The 16,866-nt window shown below is 48.9% G+C and overlaps 1 protein-coding gene across 4 annotated transcripts in view; it reads left to right on the forward strand.

Moving 5' to 3' along the window:
- The first annotated feature begins 316 nt into the window (after positions 1 to 316).
- TPD52L1 (TPD52 like 1) overlaps positions 317 to 16,866 on the forward strand; it is a 61,588-nt gene continuing 45,038 nt past the window's right edge. For all 4 annotated transcript variants that reach the window (XR_010990305.1, XM_068162345.1, XM_068162346.1 and 1 more), the window contains exon 1: positions 317 to 398. Coding sequence is in view for 3 of the 4 variants with exons in the window: in XM_068162345.1 (XP_068018446.1) it covers positions 380 to 398 (19 nt within the window). In the remaining variant the exon portion in view is untranslated. The remainder of the gene's footprint in view (positions 399 to 16,866) is intronic.

A 16,866-nucleotide genomic window follows, 5' to 3' on the forward strand; every position in this document is an offset into this window, starting at 1 on the left:
CTCTAGCAGGAAGGACTGGATCTGCGGAGGTCCCTTCCAGTCCCCACCACGCTGGAATTCTCCCCGAGGGCAGAACCGCAGTAAGCCGGGAAGCTCTGCAGTCCGAAGGGCTCTTCTTAATACTCATCCCGCGACCCCAGGGGCCATCACCCCACCGGCCGCCCGCCGGCGCCCCTCACCCGTCCCAGCCCCGCCTGGGAGGCGAGGGGCGGTGGCGGTGAGCGGCGCAGGCGGCACCCGGCCAGCAGGTGGCGTGGTGCGCCCCGCGCGGTGCTCGCGGCCCGTGGGCGGAGAGCGGCGGCAGCGGCAGCTTGGAGCCGACCGGCAGCACCGCCACAGCACCGGGACCGCGCGGCGCGGCGGCGGAGCACCCCCCGCCATGGAGCCGCAGGCGCAGGGTGAGTCTCCTCGGGACACAGCCCTCCGGGCCGGCGCGGGGAGTCCTGTTCCTTCCCTTCCGACGCTGGGGAAGGGCCGAGCTCGAGGGGGGTCAGCCGTGGAAGGGACCCTCGGTGGCGAGAACCTGGCCGCGAGCCGCAGCCCGGGGCACCGCCCAGCTCGGCAGGGAGGGACCCGTGCGGGGAGCGCGGCGTGAGGGAGCCGTGGGAGACTCCCTGGCACCCCGGCAGCGGTGGCGGCCCCGGGCTGCGCGGGGGAGCGCGGCTCTGCCCGGCTCCACAGCTTTCCCGCCGTGATGCCCAAGTCCTCCATCCCGACCCGAGCTCCCTTTGGCTTTCCTTCTTTTACCGTTCGCTTGGGATGGTGACTGCCGTTTCCTCCTTCTCCAGGTTTCAATGTCGCACGGTCGGGTAGCTGCGTTACAACTTCGCGTTAATTTCGGGGAGGGTTTGGGGCTCGTAAGGTTGTCTGGAGGGTCCTGCCGGTTCTGCAAGCGCAGCTGTAGTTACTTGGAAGCGAACATTTTCTGTTGCAGCACTTGTGGTTAAGCTCGCTGTCCGTATCTCTCTGGGTAAAGTTAATTGGCATCTAAGGAGGAGAAGAAACTTTTCAAGCGAGGTTTAGATGATGTTTTGGGTCAACATGTGCAGATCTTACCTATATGGCCTTGCTTCTCTACCGAAGAACCTTATGGCTTGGCCACAACGTCCATAGGTGGACAGTTCTGACCAGGAGCTTCGGATAGTTCTGCAGAAGCAGAGTGTTTAGAAACCGTTTTCATATCATCTGCAAAACTGGGAGACGGAGTAAAGGGGAGGCGTATGCTCCTTGAAATTAACCAGCAAAAAGAGTTAACGACTGTCCTAAACGAATGCACATAAAAGAGGCAAATGCTGATGGCAGACACAGAAGAACACAGTGGGAAATTTGAGTTTCTGATGCTTGTCAGAAGAAAGCCTATCTAGCAGAAGTGTGGGGGATGGTGTTGCTACACGGCTGAAGCACATGGGCAAAACAGGTCTGTGCTCAGCCCTCCCCCCAGGGGTTTTAAAAGTCAGTGTTAAGATTATCGATGAACACTCACTCTCCCTTCAGCTAATTTTCAGAATACATCTATGCAGATACTGTGGTGGGAGCTCCTGCTCCTGAGACAGGAGCTTCATATGGTAAAAGATTTGATAATTTCTTGTTTTGCAGAGCTGATGGAAAACTGTGTCTGGTTCTAACTAGCCAGGTGGTGGGATATGTGCATGGGATTCTTTTTTTTTACCTTCCCTGATTAGTAAGATGAGTAAATGTGTTCTGAGTACACCTAAACAATTCAAGCCAAATGTTTTGCTAACATTTGTTTTGGTCAGCAACTCTGTCCTTGCTGCTGGCCTTTCGGTGTTCAAGAGGGGATGGGACGTGGCACTTGGTGCCATGGTTTAGTCATGAGGTCTGTGGTGACAGGCTGGACCTGATGATCTTTGAGGTCTCTTTCAGCCTGGGTGATTCTGTGAATATTTGTTGGCAAGTGAGGGAATATAAAACTAATGTGATATTTAATTTTATCTCATTAGAGGTTGTTAAGTCCTTGGCTTTTTCTGCATGCAATGCAAGAGCTCAGGAGCCTTTTTTTGGTAGTCTTATTTGGTAGAAAGACAAACACAGAACTTGAGTTTAGCCTTGAAAAGCCCTTAAGTCACTTTTAGTCTTCTATTTCCCACCTGTGTGTCTTATTTCCACAGTTTCTCAGAACAGCTTCATGTTACTTGAAACAATCTTTCTTTGATGCACAAGCTCAGATTTGTGTGGTAGATGTTTGCATGCCAGCAAACCTCTATTCCAAAATATCCCTCTTTCCCTTAAGACTTCATTCTGTGCGTGCTCCTGCAGTGAAGGAGCCTTGCTGGCTAAGAGAATGTAACCTGTATGTGTCTAATTCGGTTGAATTCATTTAGGCTTATTTAAGCCTTGGCCAGAAATCTGAATTCTGCAAGCCCACTATGCAATTTGCAGAGCACAGGACAACCTTCTAGCATAGCAACCTCCTAGTTCTAGGAGATTACTTGCAAAACAGTAGCAATTTGCTTGGAGAAAAGGGAAACAAAACCAAACCACTTCAGGTATCTGCTTAAGCAGCAGGAGAAACCTGTATACACCTTAATGAATTTATGAGCTGCTTTTAAGGAACCTACAGAGAAACAAATCCTGAATGGTTTGTTGCAGCCTGGTCTGCCTGGAGATTGCATTCCAATTGAGAAGACAAAGTAGGAGCTCTAGGTCTGAAAGCACTGCCACATTTCTCACATTTAACACTTGAAATGTTTTCTTCAAAAGGACTTTTCTACATAATTTAGCTAGTAGTTTAGAAAGAATAGAATAGAATAGAATAGAATAGAATAGAATAGAATAGAATAGAATAGAATAGACCAGATCAGGTTGGTAAACACCTTCGAGATCATCGAGTTCAACCTATCACCCAACGCCATCTAATCAACTAAACCATGGCAGCAAGAGCCCCATCCAGTCTCTTCTTCAACACCTCCAGTGATGGTGACTCCACCACCTCCCTGGGCAGCACATCCCAATGGCCAATCTCTCTTTCTGGGAAGAACTTCTTCCTAACACCCAGCCTGAACCTCCCCTGGTTTGTGCCATTTTATAGCATCCTGAAGGGAGCCTATGCCAGAGTAGATGAATTTGATGTCCCAGAAATACACTCATGCTGTCTTCAGGAAAATAACTTTTGTCAGCATTTTTACATAACCTTAGAAATCTTAATGCAGCTATAGACAGAGGGGGAAAAAGAGAAAGGTTTGTTACCTGTGACTATCAAGGTACTGCAAAGAGCTCAGAGCTAACATGAGGAGACTCTGTGTGGTTGGAGGCACAGCAGAAGGTTTGTCTACACCCCAAAGACTGTGAAAGTGAAATGCACTGATGTTTATCTCAGAGCAGTAGGGAAGGTTCATGCACTGAAACAGAGTCACTATTGTGCTTAAGGTCTGCAGAGGGACCTCGACTGACTGGACAGATGGGCAGAGTCCAATGGGATGGCATTCAACAAGTCCAAGTGCCAGGTGCTGCACTTTGGCCACAGCAACCCCATGCAGAGCTACAGGCTGGGGTCAGAGTGGCTGAGAGCTCCCAAACAAAGAGGGACCTGGGGGTGCTGATCGACAGCTGCCTGAATATGAGCCAGCAGTGTGCCCAGGTGGCCAAGGCCAATGGCATCCTGGCCTGCATTAGGAATAGTGTGGCCAGCAGGAGCAGGGAAGTCATTGTGCCCTGTACTCTGCTTTGGTTAGGCTACACCTTGAGTCCTGTGTCCAGTTCTGGGCTCCTCAGTTTAAGGACATCAAAACGCTTGAAGGTGTCCAGAGAAGGGCAACAAGGCTGGGGAGAGGCCTTGAGCACAGCCCTGTGAGGAGAGGCTGAGGGAGCTGGGGTTGTTTAACCTGGAGAAGAGGAGGCTCAGGGGTGACCTCATTGCCCTCTACAACTACCTGAAAGGTGGCTGTAGCCAGGAAGGGGTTGGTCTCTTCTCCCAGGCAACCAGCACCAGAACAAGGGGGGACAGTCTCAAGCTGCGCCAGGGGAGGTTTAGACTCGAGGTGAGGAGGAAGTTCTTCACCAAGCGAGTCATTCGTCATAGGAATGTGCTGCCCAGGGAGGTGGTGGAGTCACTGTCCCTGGTGGTGTTCAAGAGGAGATTGGACGTGGCACTTGGTGCCATGGTCTAGTCATGAGGTCTGTGTTGATAGGTTGGACTTGATGATCCTCGAGGTCTTTTCCAACCCTAGTGATACTGTGATACTGTGAATATCTCTTGCAGCATTCATGCTACCGAGATGAAACAATCTACCAGAAACAAATAGCCACTGGTGGTAACATTGTGTTCTAAAGAGGTAATCATATGCTCCATGTAAATAAATGCATAGGTATAATAAGAATCATCAATTGTTCTTTACATCAGTTGTTCTTTAAGGCCCCTTGGGTGTGTTTATCTTTGGTCACTTTTTTCCCTTGATGGTCCCAGACCTGGCTAATCCCCGGAACACAGCAGCTATACTGGATGTTAAAAACTCTCTCAGAGCCTATTTGTTTTCCATCCTGTGGCTGTCAGTCATTTGAAAGTGGTAAGTTTGGGACAATGTTTCTGAAAGGCAGGAAAACCAGAAGTATGGATTTGCCTCTTATCATACTCATTCTGCTCCAGGTCCAGAGTAACTCACTACTGTAGTCCTGCTTTCTAGTTTGAAACTGAACATGCTGTAATGATGTCTTCATCTGTCTGATCTGAGAATCCCAGGTGACTTTTAACACTAGAACTTTGCTCTTTGTAGGTGTCTCTCCTTTTGCAACAATTCTCCTTTTTTTCTTCTTCTTCTTTTTGTATCCAGCTGTAATTGCACCTCCTCCTTTCTCTGTTGTATCCTGTCTTGATCCTCTCCCTGATAAAGCTTTCTGCCCTTTTACCTACCCAGGCAGCTCAATCAGCTTCTTGCACTGCTAATGGTTTCTGAGGCATCTCCTTGTCCTAGCAAGACTTCTCACAGGTGTCCTGCATTCTCTGCCAGTCATGCTTGTAGTGAATTATCACAGCTGTGGCTGTGCATGCCCCTTGAAACTGTTGTGGTGAGAGCTGTACTTAGTCCAGATCACAGAATCAAGGTTGGAAAAGACCTTTAAGCTCAAGTCATAGAATAATAGAATCAATAAGGGTGGAAAAGACCTCAAAGATCATCAAGTCCAACCTGTCACCCAAGTCCTCATGACTACTAAACCATGGCACCAAGTGCCTCATCCAGTCTCTCTTTAAACACTTCCAGGCATGGTGACTCCACCACCTCCCTGGGCAGCACATTCCAATGGCTAACAACTCTCTCTGGGAAGAACTTTCTCCTCACCTCCAGCCTAAACTTCCCCTGGTGCAGCTTGAGACAGTGTCCTCTTGTTCTGGTGCTGGTTACCCAGGAGAAGAGACCAACCCCCACCTGGCTACAACCTCCCTTCAGGGAGTTGTAGAGCAAGAATGTCTCCCCTGAGCCTCCTCTTCTCCAGGCTAAACAATCCCAATTCCCTCAGCCTCTCCTCGTAGTGCTTGTACTTGAAGTCTCTCACCAGCCTCATGAGAGGCCTCAAGCATAAGCCCTACGAGGAGCACCTCCACCTCATGAACACCTCCAGGGACAGTGACTCCACCACCTCCCTGGGCAGCCTGTTCCAATGCCCCATCACTGTCTCAGTAAAGACATTTTTCCTAATATCCAACCTAAACCTCCCCTGGCACAACTTAAGCCCATTTCCTCTGGTCCTATTGCTCATTACTTGGGATGGTAGATGACTCCTCCTCTAGGCCTGCAGCACTGCTTTCCTCTGCTCTCTGCATCTAACTTGCTCCATCTGTGATTTTCAGACCAGTTGCATCTGGTGTGTGAGGTTACAAAGCAGAGAAGCAGCACCTGAGTGGGCATGTGCCATCTGGCTGGTGCTTGCAATCAGAAGGCAATCATTGCAAGCTGCAGCACAGCCCAGCGGCCCTCCCCCTGCCACAGTGGCACCTGTCATCTTACAATCAGGTGGTGTGAGATCTCCCTTGGTGGGAAGCACTGGTGAGAAGGTGTGGAGTTACCTGTGATAAGACTGGCCCAAACTGGGCATTGGCACCTTGGTCAGCATTCTCTTTCCATCTTGATCTTCACTAACTGCTCTTGTGGTTACTAATACAGATACGAATCTGGATGGAGTGGCAGCCTCAGGGTTGGGAAGGTGAGGATTAGGAACACATAGAATTGTCAGGGTTGGAAGGGACCTCAAGGTTCATCCAGTTCCAACCCCCCTGCCATGGGCAGGGACACCTCTCTACAGCAGGTTGCTCACAGCCACATCCAGCCTGGCTGCAAAAGCCTCCAGAGATGAGGCTTCCACCACCTCCCTGGGCAACCTGTGCCAGGCTCTCACCACCCTCACGGGGAACAACTTCTTCCTAATATCCAATCTCAATCTACTCATTTCTAGTTTTGCTTCATTCCCCCCAGTCCTATCATTATCTGACACCCTAACAAATCCCTCCCCAGCTTCCTTGTAGCCCCCTTCAGATACTGGAAGGCCACAATGAGGTCTCCTTGGAGCTTCTCTTCTCCAGATTGAATAGCCACATGGAGATATTACTTCACTGTGGCAGCAGTGCTGTGGTGGTCACACCAGAGCATAGTCTTGCTGGAGAGGAAAGCATCTTCCCTAGCCTTACAATTAGACTTTTGTCATGTTTTTGTAAGAACTGAAAGTATTTTTAACAGGCTCAGATTAGTATTCAGTGCAACACAGGAGCTAGGGCTCTAGTGGAGCTTTGGCAAAGAGAGATACAAAAATGACACTCTGAAAGCTTGCTTTCATATTCATGAAAGCCTAAAGTTCCTATAGATATGGTGTTGGTTTTCCCAGTGAAAAGTAGAAGAAAGCTGGGGAGGGACTTTTGAGGGTGTCAGGGAGTGATAGGATTGGGAGGAATGGAACAAAACTAGAAGTGGATAGATTGAGATTGGATGTTAGGAAGAAGTTGTTGCCCATGAGGGTGGTGAGAGACTGGCACAGGTTGCCCAGGGAGGTGGTGGGAGCCTCCTGACTGGAGGTGTTTGCAGCCAGGCTGGATGTGGCTGTGAGCAACCTGCTGTCCCTGATGATGTCCCTGCCCATGGCAGTGGGGTTGGAACTGGCTGATCCTTGAGGTCCCTTCCAACCCTGACAACTCTGTGATTCTATGAAAATGCTTTTGTAGCAGGCAGTGCAGTTTATATGCATCTGCTTTCCTGCTGAAAGGACTGCTTTTGTTTGCTGCTTAGTGAAGTTGTAGTTTGCTTTCCCAGGCCCCACCAGACCAGATCCTGCCCTAAACTATTTCTTCCTCTTTTGAGAACCACTCTTTCTGCTATTCCTTTCCATTTGTACAGTCTGATTTCTGTCTAGCTCTTGCTTTTACTCCTGAAACAGCCTTCCTCTTTAGCCACACAAATATGGAACTTGTCTCTCTTTAGTAGCTGTTCTACATTTTAAAGTGGTACTTAATAACTGCCTAATAACTGAAGTTACTAAATTTTAGATTCACAGAATGCAGTGGGTTGGAAGGGACCTCTAGAGGTCCTCTAGTCCAATCCCTCTGCTGTAAGCAGGGACAACTTTAACTAGAGCAGGTTGCTCCAAAGAGCCTGACCTGGAATGTTTTCAGGGAAGGGGCCTCCACAACCTCCCTGGGCAACCTGTTCCAATGTTCCACCACCCTCATTGTGAAAGGATGTCCTCTTAATGTCAAATCTAAGTCTGCCTTTCTCCAGTTTAAAGCCTTTGTACCTTGTCCTAGTGCTACAAGCGCTTATAAACAGTCTCTCACCAGCTACAGGTACTGGAAGGCCACTATAAGGCCTTCCTGGAGCCTTCTCTTCTCCAGGCTGACCATCCCCAACTCTCTCAGCCTGTCTTTGTGAGAGAGGTGCTCCAGCCCTCTGATCATTTTTGTGGCCCTCCTCCATACTTCTTATGTTGAGGGCTCCAAACTATATAAGTAAAGTATGGAAAGCATGATTAAAAGCAATGCATGGTGTGGGTTTCAGAGGCTGAATGGTTTGTATCTGGTAAATAATTAGAAATGGGGGCTGAAGGGAGCTGATACTTAACCATGTTTGCTTCTTCAGTAAAGAGTTAGGGTTTTCTGTGCTCCAGGCAGAAAGGGACCTGGGGGTACTGGTTGATAGTAGGCTGAACATGAGCCAGCAGTGTGCCCAGGTGGCCAAGAAGGCCAATGGCATCCTGACCTGTATCAGGAACAGTGTGGCCAGCAGGAGCAAGGAGGTCATTCTGCCCCTGTACACTGCACTGGTTAGGCCACACCTTGAGTCCTGTGTCCAGTTCTGGGCCCCTCAGTTTAGGAAAGAGGTTGAGTTGCTGGAAGGTGTCCAGAGAAGGGCAACAGAGCTGGGGTGGGGTCTGGAGCACAGCCCTGTGAGGAGAGGCTGAGGGAGCTGGGGTTGCCTAGTCTGGAGAAGAGAAGGCTCAGGGGAGACCTTCTTGCTCTCTCCAACTCCCTGAAGGGAGGTTGTAGCCAGGTGGGGGTTGGTCTCTTCTCCCAGGCAAGCAGCACCAGAACAAGAGGACACAGTCTCAAGCTGTGCCAGGGGAGGTTTAGGCTGGATGTTAGGAAGAAGTTCTTCCCAGAAAGAGAGATTGGCCATTGGAATGTGCTGCCCAGGGAGGTGGTGGAGTCACCATCACTGGAAGTGTTTAGGAAGAGACTGGATGGGGTGCTTGGTGCCATGGTTTAGTTGATTAGATGGTGTTGGGTGATAGGTTGGACTTGATGATCTCGAAGGCCTCTTCCAACCTGGTCTGGTCATTTCTATTTCTATTTCTATTTCTATTTCTATTTCTATTTCTATTTCTATTTCTATTTCTATTTCTATTTCTATTTCTATTTCTATTTCTATTTCTATTTCTATTTCTATTTCTATTTCTATTTCTCTATTTCTATTTCTCTATTCCTATTTCTATTCTATTCTCACCTGTTTGCTCAGGTGCTCTCTTTTAACCCCTTTCCTCACCAGGAAATCGCCTTGCCACCTGGCTAGAACTAAGGTGGTGCAGGTTTGTGGTTGCCCCAAGAGGCTGCTCATAACCATCATAAAGTTATTAAATACTTCTGCATAGTTTCCTTGGCATAATTATTTTCCTTGTTTAGGTGGAGTTAGTAATAAGTTGTCATGCTGATGTTGGCTCAGGTATTTTAGGTGCTTATCTCATCCCTCAGTGTTCCACACTTAAATGAACATGATCTTAACTCCATTGAGCAGCTCACACAGAGGTCAGTCTAGGAAATGCTGGCAGGTTTTTGAGGGGATGATGCAGAGCCCATGTGCTTAGGCCTCAAATACATGATGTTCTTTCTCTGCTGGTTTTGGTACACACCAAATTCTCATGAAAAAGTGCACAGAGAGAGTTGTGTTTAAACACAGCCAGCTTTCCCTTAGAGACGAGTCAAATACATGTACATGGCAGAGTTAGAGGGGCAATTATGCCAGGAACAGAAGATTATCTTCTGCTCAAAGTATTTTAATAGGCAGATGGCAGCTATTAACTTATTACTGTGGGAGGAAGGAATCAAAGTCATAATCAGGGAGAATGATGTTTGCCATGCAATTAAACTGCCTAACCAGTGCTGTACACTGCTATGTGCTATGAGAGCAGTGGAGAACCAGTGAAGTTGTGTGGTCTTGCAAGAGTAAGTCCTTCAGTTGTGTTGTGGGTCAGATTTAATAGCAAAGAGAAGATGATGGCAGCCAAGGAACAATCACTGGAACGACCTGACTGATTTTAAACTAATAATAATGACAGGAAAAAGGCTGCTGAATAATGTCATTCACAGAACCTGACTCACAGTGTGGTTGTGCACATTTAAATAAGGTCTCTGCAGAGCTATTGTCAGGAAACTGGAATTCATACACTGCAGGTAGAGGAAAAATGTCTCTATTGCTTCAAGCACTGGAGAAGTGTAGATAGTGAGCAATAGAGGTGTAGTCTATACATTGAGCACAAGAAGAGTATGCAGTGATAGTTTGTACCCCTTTGAGAGAGGTTCAGAGATAACAACTGGATTTAGATCTAGATCCTCCCCCTCTACTCAGCCCTGCTGAGACCCCACCTGGAGTACTGTGTCCAGTTCCGGAGCCCCTATTACAAGAGGGATCTGGAGGTGCTGGAAGGTGTCCAGAGAAGGGCCACGAGGATGATCAGAGGGCTGGAGCACCTCTCCTATGAGGACAGACTGAAGGAGTTGGGGCTGTTCAGTCTGGAGAAGAGAAGGCTCCGAGGTGACCTAATTGTGGCCTTCCAGTATCTGAAGTGGCCTACAGGAAGGCTGGGGAGGGACTGCTCAGGCTCTCAGGTAGTGATAGGACTAGGGGGAATGGAATGAAGCTGGAGGTGGGGAGATTCAGGCTGGAGGTGAGGAGGAAGTTCTTCCCCATGAGAGTGGTGAAGCCCTGGAATGGGTTGTCCAGGGGGGTGGTCGAGGCCCCGTCCCTGAAGGTGTTTAAGACCAGGCTGGATGAGGCTCTGGGCAGCCTGATCTAGTGTGGGGTGTCCCTGCTCATGGCAGGGGGGTTGGAACTAGCTGATCCTTGTGGTCCCTTCCAACCCTGATTGATACTATGATCCAGAATTACAGATTCTCAGACTGCACTGGTTTGGAAGGGACCCTCAAAGGTCATCTTGTCCACCCCCCCTGCAGTCGGCAGGGACACCTCCAACTAGATCAGGCTGCCCAGGGTAACATCAAGTCTGATCTTGGATGTCTCCAGGGAGGGGGGCCTCAACCACATCGCTGGGCAGCCTCTCCCAGTGTTTCACCACTCTCATTGTGCAGAACTTCCTCCTAATGTCCAACCTAAATCTCCCCTGCTCCAGTTTCAATCCGTTGCCCCTCATCCTGTTACTACAAGCCCATCTAAACAGTCCCTCCCCAGCCTTCCTGTAGGCACCCTTCAGATATTGAAATGTATCACTAAGGTCTCCCTAGAGCTTTCTCTGGCTAAGCTGAACAGCCCCAGTTCTTTCAGCCTGTCTTCATAGGAGAGGTGCTCCAGCCCTCAGATCATCTGTGATCATCAGCTGCTCCTCTGTGTCCAGGCTTGCACAGAAGCACATAGCATGAACATGTCCAGAAAGGGGAGCAGCAGTATTCTAGTCCTACTTAGATGCTGCATATGGTCACCAAGGGCAGGGAAGGATAAGAAATGCTAATATTTTAACAGTTAAGTTGAACAGAGACAAAGATGTGGATGGAAGTTACTAGCAGAGATGCAAGCTTCGTATACTGGTTTATATTGGGGAGGAAAATGTGATATGTCCATCCTGCAGCCTCCTCAGAAAAACCTTACACAGAGTAGTAGAAAAGTGAAGAGAAGACAAGGACTGGCTTGTGTCCTCTTCCTAGAGCTTGTTAAGGCACTGAAGTTAGCATAAACCATTGGAATGTGCTGCCCAGGGAGGTGGTGGAGTCCCCATCCCTGGAGGTGTTCAAGGGGGGATTGGATGTGGCACTTGGTGCCATGGTCTAGTAGTCATGAGGTGTTGGGTGATAGGTTGGACTTGATGATCTTGGAGGTCTTTTCCAACCTTGTTGATTCTATGATCAACATGATAACACATTAGGTGATCTGTATGGATTAGGGTAGAGGTTTGAATCATGTTCTTGCCATTGAGTGTGATCTGATGCAGCCTCCAGGGTGTAGCAGCTCATGCTATGTGCTTAGATAAACACCTTCCATCTCCCATGAACTGGCCTGATGTTACCTGTGTCCAGAGCAGCTGTCAGAAGAGCTTAGGGTTTATCTTCCCTGCTGGCCCTCAAGGAGTAGAAACCATATTCTGTGACAGCTGCTGGTTTTGATTGCATTTGAGGGTGAATCAGAGACCTCAAAGAAGCTGTACCATGCATCTGAAAGTGCCACTGGGTCTCCTGGTCTGATAAATAGCCTCCCCTCCCACAGTATGGTCATTCGTGTAACTTGGGCCAACTGCAGAGGCTGCCTTCTGTCTTCAAACCCAACCCAATGAAAGAAAGTCCAAGAAACCTGTTTCTATGGGAACTTCACAGCTATCCAGGACCTTAAAGCCCAGATGTCTCCACCCACAGCCTCACCAAGCAAGCACATTTCTTTGTGTGCTGCAGAACATTGAGTGGGCAAAGTCACAAAATTAATGATCCCCCAAACTCTGAAGGCCTTGCCATGGAGCTTAACACGGAGAGCAAAATGATAAATGCTTCATTTCAGAGGTCAGGGTGCTGGCAAAAGCCTGGAGGAAAAACAAATGGACCTTTGAGGTGAACTGGCCTGGCTAGATGGTGCTGTGCCAGTGGAGAAGTATTTTGTGTGGCCTGTGTCCAGGGAATTGGCTCCAAACCCAGCTTTAGGAGAGCAGCCCACTGCAGCAGTGACTGCCAGGCTGTTTGCAAGCAGGGAGGTGGTGCAGATTAAAGCTGCTTTGCTGCATGTTGGGAGTCTTTGCTTTAACAAATAATTCCATTTAAACAGAGGTTTGGGGGGGGGGAGTTGTATCTTAAACAGGTTTCCTGTGTTAGGGAATACATGGCCCTTGTCTTTGGTGAAATGCAGTGCTTTCAGGTAACATTGATATAAATGAGCTTTATAGTCATTGGTTTTAAATGGGAATTCAGTTGTGTTGCACGTATCATAGAATGACAGAATGCCAGCTAGGAAGGGGCCCCAAGCATCCTCTGGTGCAACCTTACTAGGTGTGATGGGTTATGCCTATCCTGAAAGCAGGGTGAGGAGGGCTTGTGAGAGCTTTGCCCTCCCTGGAGGGTGTTTTCCCCCTGGGAAACTGAGTTAGTCTGTTCCACTCCCTCTTCCTGTCCAGCAAGGCTAGAAAAAGGAGGACACTGCAACCATTAGCTCTCTTGTCCCCTGCCTTTGCCTGGATGAGGACTGTTGCTGGCTCCCTGCTTCTCTGCCACGTGGTCCTCCCTGCTACATCCACACCTCTGCAAAGGACTGGGTTTGGATTTCATAGTTTTCCCCCATCCATCCTTGTTCCCTACCCTTGTGAACCCTTCCTGTTATTGTGACACATATGTATATTGTTTAAAGAGAACTCTTTACCTCTCTACTTCCAAGCCAACTCCAAGTTATTTCTTGGTGGATTTGCTCCTCCCCTTTTTTTTTTCCTCTCTATTGGAAAAGAGAGGGGGGGGGGGGGGAGTGAGGGAGGTATTCTCAGCCTTGCCCCCATCTGAGCTCTTAAATCCCAGTTAAGGCTCAAACCACCACACTAGATAATAGCATAGATGAAATGAGCTGGCCCAACACTGTGTCAAACTGAGGCAGCACTGTGCAGTGTAGGGGACTCCACTGCTTCCTTTGGGAGATGGTTCCCATGTCTGGTTGTTCTCATGGTGAAACATTTTCTTCTGGAACTCAGTCAGAACCTCCCCAGGTAGATGCATCCATGAGCAGGTCAGGTTTGTTTAGGGAAGCCTGGAGGAAGTCTGCACTGGCAGATGACCCTCCCTTAAGAAAGCAAAAGTGCACTGATGCAAAGTAGCTGGTCTTCATTATGATGGGGTTAGGGGGTGTAGCAAAGCAGGAGATGCTTAAAACAATGGAAGAAGTGAAGAGTGTAGGACACAAGACATGCTTGCTCTCAGGTGTGTGTTGATTCACTGCCTCTTCCTCATATTCATCATGGGAATGATGAATTTGAGCCCAAAGGGAATAAAGAATCTGTTGTGTACCCAGTTATAATCCAGCTCTGATGCCCTCAGCACAGAAAGGATGTGGACTTGATGGAGCAGGTCCAGAGGAGGGCCACAAAGATGATCAGGGGGCTGGAACAGCTGCCCTCTGGGGACAGGCTGAAGGAGCTGGGGTTGTTCAGCCTGGAGAAGAGAAGGCTCCAAGGAGACCTAATAGCAGCCTTCCAGTACCTGAGGGTGGGCTACAAGAAGGCTGCAGAGGAACTGTTTCCAAATGCCTGCAGTGATAGGATGAGGGACAATGGTTTGAAATTCCAGAAGAGCAGGTTCAGATTGGACATTAGGAACAAGTTGTGCACCATGAGGGTGGTGGAGGACTGAAACAGGTTGCCCAGCAAAGTAGTTGAGGCCCCATCCCTGGAGATATTAAAGGTCAGGCTCAACAAGGCTCTGAGCAACCTGCTCTAGTGAAGGGGCCCCTGCTGACTACAGGGGGTTTGGACTCAATGACTTTTGGAGGTCCCTTCCAAGCCAAATCATTCCCTGATTCTATGCTAATTGTTTGCTGTGTGCTTTCCCTTATTGAGTTTAGAGGCTCAAAAGTGACACATCTGCCTTGCATCTTGAGATGGCAGGATGGAGCTGTGGGGAGAGCAAGGACCTCGCTGTGGCTGCTGCAAGAGTTAGCTCATCTAACAATTAGACTTCCAACAGACTGGTTAGCTAGGTGTTTTGTGAGCTAAAGGAGACAAATTGCAGCTGCTTGAGGAGCTGATTTCCAAAGCTACAATGTTATCACTTCTTGCAGCAGAGGTACTTTTGGGAGAGCTAATTGAGGAGGCTTGTGAGTTGAATTACGCTGCCGTGAGATCGCTGTCGAGCGCCGTTCTCCGGCACCTGGCTGTAGGAAAGTACAACAAACTGCCTCTTCCTTGGGAAAGGAAGTTTATTCAATCCTGCCATCAGGTCCCTATGATTTTATTTCTAATTCAGTGAAGCAGATGTGGAGCTCAATTGTGCAGTTGATGGGATCACAGCCACTGATGGGACCCAAGGTGCCTAAGTGAGAGATGAGAAAAATGCACCTCGTGTATTTTTAGTTTGAGAGGGTGGGTTTGAGAAATGTGACTGACAACTTCCACCTCTGACTGCCAGTGTTTCCATGTCACAGCTCTTATCTTCCCCTACATTGCCTTTTCTGTGGTCTGATTATCTATGCTTTATTCCTTCATTTGATTTCTGCAGTCTGTTAGAGTTTCTAGAGCACCTTCTCAGTAGAGAACAAGTCTCTTTTGTGACTCAGTGTCATCCCCTCTCTCATTCCCTATTATTCCATCATGACTTGATATTTTAATATCTTTCCCCCTGTTCTGCCTAAAGAAAGAGATCACAGAATCACCAAGGTTGGAAGAGACCTCAAAGATCATCAAGTCCAACCTGTCACCACAGACCTTATGACTAAACCATGGCACCAAGTGCCACATCCAATCCCCTCTTGAACACCTCCAGGGATGGGGACTCCACCACCTCCCTGGGCAGCACATTCCAATGGCTAACAACTCTCTCTGTGAAGAACTTTCTCCTCACCTCAAGCCTAAACTTCCCCTGGCACAGCTTGAGACTGTGTCCTCTTGTTCTGGTGCTGGTTGCCTGGGAGAAGAGACCAATTCCCTCTCGGCTACAACCTCCCTTCAGGTAGTTGTAGAGAGCAAGAAGGTCTCCCCTGAGCCTCCTCTTCTCCAGGCTAAGCAACCCCAGCTCCTTCAGCCTCTCCTCACAGGGCTGTGCTCCAGACCCCTCCCCAGCCTTGTTGCCCTTCTCTGGACACCTTCAAGTCTCTCAATGTCCTTCTTAAACTGAGGGGCCCAGAACTGACATAGGACTCAAGGTGTGGCCTAACCAGTGCTGAGCACAGGGCAGAATGACTTCCCTGCTCCTGCTGGCCACACTGTTCCTGATGCAGGCCAGGATGCCATTGGCCTTCTTGTCCACCTGGGCACATGGCTGGCTCATGTTCAGCTGCTGTCTATCAGTACCCCCAGGTCCCTTTCTGCCTGGCTGCTCTCCAGCCACTCTGACCCCAGCCTGTAGCTCTGCATGGGGTTGCCATGGCTAAAGTGCAGCACCTGGTACTTGGATTTGTTGAATGCCATCCCATTGGACTCTGCCCATCTGTGTAGTTGGTTGAGGTCCCTCTGCAGAGCCCTTCTGCCCTGTAACAGATCAACATCTGCTCCTAACTTGGTGTCATCTGCAAATTTGCTGATGACTGACTCAATCCCCTCATCCAGATCATCAATGAAGATGTTAAAGAGCACAGGGCCCAGCACTGCTCCCTGGGGCACACCACTGGTGCCTGGCTGCCAGCTGGCTGTGGCACCATTCACCACCACTCTCTGGGCTCGGCCAGAGATGATGATAGCCCTTCCACTTGTGGCATTGTTTTCTTACCCTTGACCTCAGGGAAAGCCGTACAGAATGAGCAAAAAGAATGCACAGTAAGTGGTACAATGCTGCCATTAACTTTCAGTATTGACATAACAGAAAGAAGGATCTGCTGCCTTTAAACTGTTACATTTCACAACAGTTGCTTTGTATTTCCATAGCTACAGCTTTGAAAGCAATGTCTGCCCCGTCCTCCCCCAGGCAAGAAAGAGAGAGAGCTATTGTGGCCTTCCAGTATCTGAAGGGGGCTACAAGAAAGCTGGGGAGGGACTTCTTAGGGTGTCAGGGAGTGATAGGACTGGGGGGAATGAAAGAAAACTAGAAATGGGTAGATTCAGATTGGATGTTAGGAAGAAGTTGTTCCCCATGAGGGTGGCGAGAGACTGGCACAGGTTGCCCAGGGAGGTGGTGGAAGCTTCATCCCTGGAGGTGTTTGCAGCCAGGCTGGATGTGGCTGTGAGCAACCTGCTGTAGTGTGAGGTGTCCCTGCCCATGGCAGGGGGGTTGGAACTGGCTGAGCCTTGAGGTCCCTTCCAACCCTGACAATTCTATGATTCTATTGGACAAAATGGGCAAGGTCCTGCCTTGCATTTCTGGAGGGTTCAGGTAATTATTTCACTTGGAATTTCAGTTCCCAGGTTGAAGCTTGGCCCCTGCTTATAGACTTCATTTACTTTTTAGTGTGATTGCTTTCTCACTTTTCTCCATTGCACTTCTGTCTCTGGGATGATTATCAAACTCTTTACCTTTTCAGTGAGGAAGTCAAGCAG

The sequence above is a fragment of the Melanerpes formicivorus genome, unplaced genomic scaffold, assembly GCF_026170545.1.
Source record: "Melanerpes formicivorus ecotype bairdi unplaced genomic scaffold, bMelFor1.0.p_v2 SCAF_63, whole genome shotgun sequence".
Lineage (NCBI taxonomy): Eukaryota > Metazoa > Chordata > Aves > Piciformes > Picidae > Melanerpes > Melanerpes formicivorus.